The 2,051-nt window shown below is 40.4% G+C and overlaps 1 protein-coding gene across 1 annotated transcript in view; it reads right to left on the minus strand.

Moving 5' to 3' along the window:
• Positions 1-1,643: 1,643 nt before the first annotated feature.
• The window catches only part of LOC111151278 (keratin, type I cuticular Ha3-II), a 22,110-nt gene continuing 21,702 nt past the window's right edge, over positions 1,644-2,051 (minus strand). The window contains exons 8-9 of the mRNA XM_022509156.1: positions 2,026-2,030; positions 1,644-1,718 (exon numbers count right to left, since the gene is read on the minus strand). Of these exons, the coding sequence (XP_022364864.1) occupies positions 1,644-1,718; positions 2,026-2,030 (80 nt within the window). The remainder of the gene's footprint in view (positions 1,719-2,025; positions 2,031-2,051) is intronic.

The raw sequence follows: 2,051 nt of genomic DNA on the forward strand, positions 1-2,051 counted from the left end.
GAACAATCTTGGGAGAAGGGACCATGGTATCCACTCAGTGCTTCAGACACCCAATTTCACACAGTATAAATATCTCAGGGGAATTTATATGTCAAAAAAATTGTACATGTGTAAATATGCTGTTCCCTCACTGTGAAAAGGAAGGGTCTTTTTGATGGAAACAAAATGGTCTTATTTCCAACTCTTTATTCACACATGAAGCATTCTAAAGAACGTCCACCCACAACTTTATATCAGCTTGAAATGACATATTTCAGTCTGTGCAGAGTGTAAGAAGTTTGGGAGATTCAGGCTCCCTAGTTGGCTGGGTTTTGGAATATTTCATCTTCTACTTCTATCAGAAGAAATGTTGAGCACATGCCTGCAATGTGTTTACTTATCAATATGCATTTTATAACATGTATATATACCACAACTGTAAAATATTACGTGTGTTATAAAACATACACTGTGTGCTACTAATAAACATTTTTAAAGGAATAAGTAGTCTATGATAAAGCTTTTTCAATTATATTCGCTGTTATTATTAAATGGGCATAAACACTTGTCCTCCCAAAAATATTGTAATTGAATGATATGACAGGTAATAGCAACATTAATAACACTTTGGTGAGAGGAGTGTGATTGAAAATAAGCCTTTTTTGACATTGTGGTTTGATCATTTATAATACATAACTTGATAGTCTAGACCTGAGATCAATGTATTTCCGCATATTTTAATAGTTATGAAATTTTAGGCACAAACATCATCATTACTCAGTTGGGATGGTGATGAAGAAAACCTCTCCAATATACAAAGATAGAAGTAGAAGAAGACAGTTTTGGGCTGTTTTTTCCAGTTCTTGCTAGGATACAGTGTTTTTGTGTGGCCGAGAGGTATGGCCTTAGTCTCAACATTCACTTGCTCCTGATGAGGTCCCATTTCTGTGGTTCTCTCACCTTTTCCCTCTGCAGAGCTAGGCAGAAAATGTTTGTGGATCTTGTCCTGTGGATCTACCTTTGCTTCTGCTACCAACTTCTCCCCACACAAGAAATTTATCAACAGGTGGGTGATGTCTGGTGGAGACTTTCCCTTTGAAGGAAGTCACATGACCCCTTCATCTGATGAAAGAACACCACTTATTTTTTATTGATACAAGACACCCAGTTTGGGAACTAATGAAGAAGGAGGACACTGATCATGTTTGTGCCAGAATAAGAGTTTATTAGGAAGTTAACAAGGGACTCTGACTGCATCTCCAAAGACCAAAAGAGTGACAAGGAAGATGTTTTTTCTCAGTATGTTCAGTTTTATGACCTGCCTAATCGGCTTACACTTTCATGTAATTATTTTGAAATCACATTTAGATAAGTATTTGTTCAAACATAACATGTTACACAAGTGCATCATTGTGATAATAGATATTGCACAATCCTGCTGTAGATTTCTCTGTACACTCAGAAGACAGAACGAGCTGCTGAGGAGACTTTGCCATCTGAAGGATCAAGCCAGGGAATTCCGTGAAAGGCAGAGTGAACACTCAGAACCTGGTGCTGGTAGAAATTCTTCCTTTGTCCAATGTGTGGTCACGAGAGGAGATCTCTTGTATGAAGTAGGGTTGAGATGTGACTCTGGAACCCTTGTTCTCCTGGCACCGGGCCCTTTAGCGCACAAAGGTGTTGCAAGGTCCACACCGAGCACGTTGGGTGCAAGGATTAGAGACACAAGGCCCAATGGGCTTGTCACAGGCATTGGTTGTGGCACATGGGTTGCAGGGGAGCCTGCAGACAGAAGACCATGAGGGCCAGTTAGGGGGAAATGAGCTGAAGAGATAGGAAAATACTAAATGCACTTTATATAATATAGCACTTCCTCAGACTGTCCCCAACCAAAAGCTTGAAATTATCTATTTGTTTCCACCAGGATAACTTTTCATTCCTACAGGAACTTCATGCAACCCCCAAGGGAAATAATACTAGCTTCCCACTCACTTGCAGTCCTCGCTCTCCAGCAGGCCCTGGTATGTGTTGATCTCGCACTCCAGCCGGGCCTTGACGTCCAACAGCACCTG

This window comes from Enhydra lutris, unplaced genomic scaffold (assembly GCF_002288905.1).
Source record: "Enhydra lutris kenyoni isolate GAN:26980312 unplaced genomic scaffold, ASM228890v2 scaffoldscaffold26, whole genome shotgun sequence".
Classification (NCBI taxonomy): Eukaryota; Metazoa; Chordata; class Mammalia; order Carnivora; family Mustelidae; genus Enhydra; species Enhydra lutris.